The sequence below is a fragment of the Antrostomus carolinensis genome, unplaced genomic scaffold (genome assembly GCF_000700745.2).
Source record: "Antrostomus carolinensis isolate BGI_N321 unplaced genomic scaffold, ASM70074v2 scaffold41871, whole genome shotgun sequence".
NCBI lineage: Eukaryota > Metazoa > Chordata > Aves > Caprimulgiformes > Caprimulgidae > Antrostomus > Antrostomus carolinensis.
The window spans coordinates 1-269 of record NW_010296998.1 but is presented as its reverse complement, the minus strand read 5'-3'; the positions used below and the strand labels follow the sequence as shown (position 1 = coordinate 269).

Genomic DNA, 269 nt, shown 5'->3' with positions numbered 1-269 from the left:
TTGTTGCCACCACTTTTGCCTCCTGGAGAGAGGAGGAAGGAGGTTAGGAGAGCCAGGCAGGGCACCAAGACCAGGAGGACTAGGATCAGCAGCATGGTGCCGGGTGGCAGAGCAGCAGGATCCGGTGGGACCAGTCGGTGGGTTTTGTCCTCTCTCCAGCAACCCCTGGGATCTCAGGGGCAACCTCGGCGGCACCGTCCCGTCCGGCCCCGATGGCTCTTGGCCAGGGGCATGACCCGTCTCCTCACGTCACAGCAAGTCCTCGGGGT

The 269-nt window shown here is 63.9% G+C and overlaps 1 protein-coding gene across 1 annotated transcript in view; it reads right to left on the bottom strand.

Annotated features, from left to right (window-relative positions):
* The window catches only part of LOC104533086 (calcium/calmodulin-dependent protein kinase type II subunit alpha), an 8861-nt gene extending 8766 nt beyond the window's left edge, over positions 1-95 (bottom strand). The window contains exon 1 of the mRNA XM_010178454.1: positions 2-95. Coding sequence (XP_010176756.1) covers positions 2-95 — 94 coding nt within the window. The remainder of the gene's footprint in view (position 1) is intronic.
* Positions 96-269: the final 174 nt, after the last annotated feature.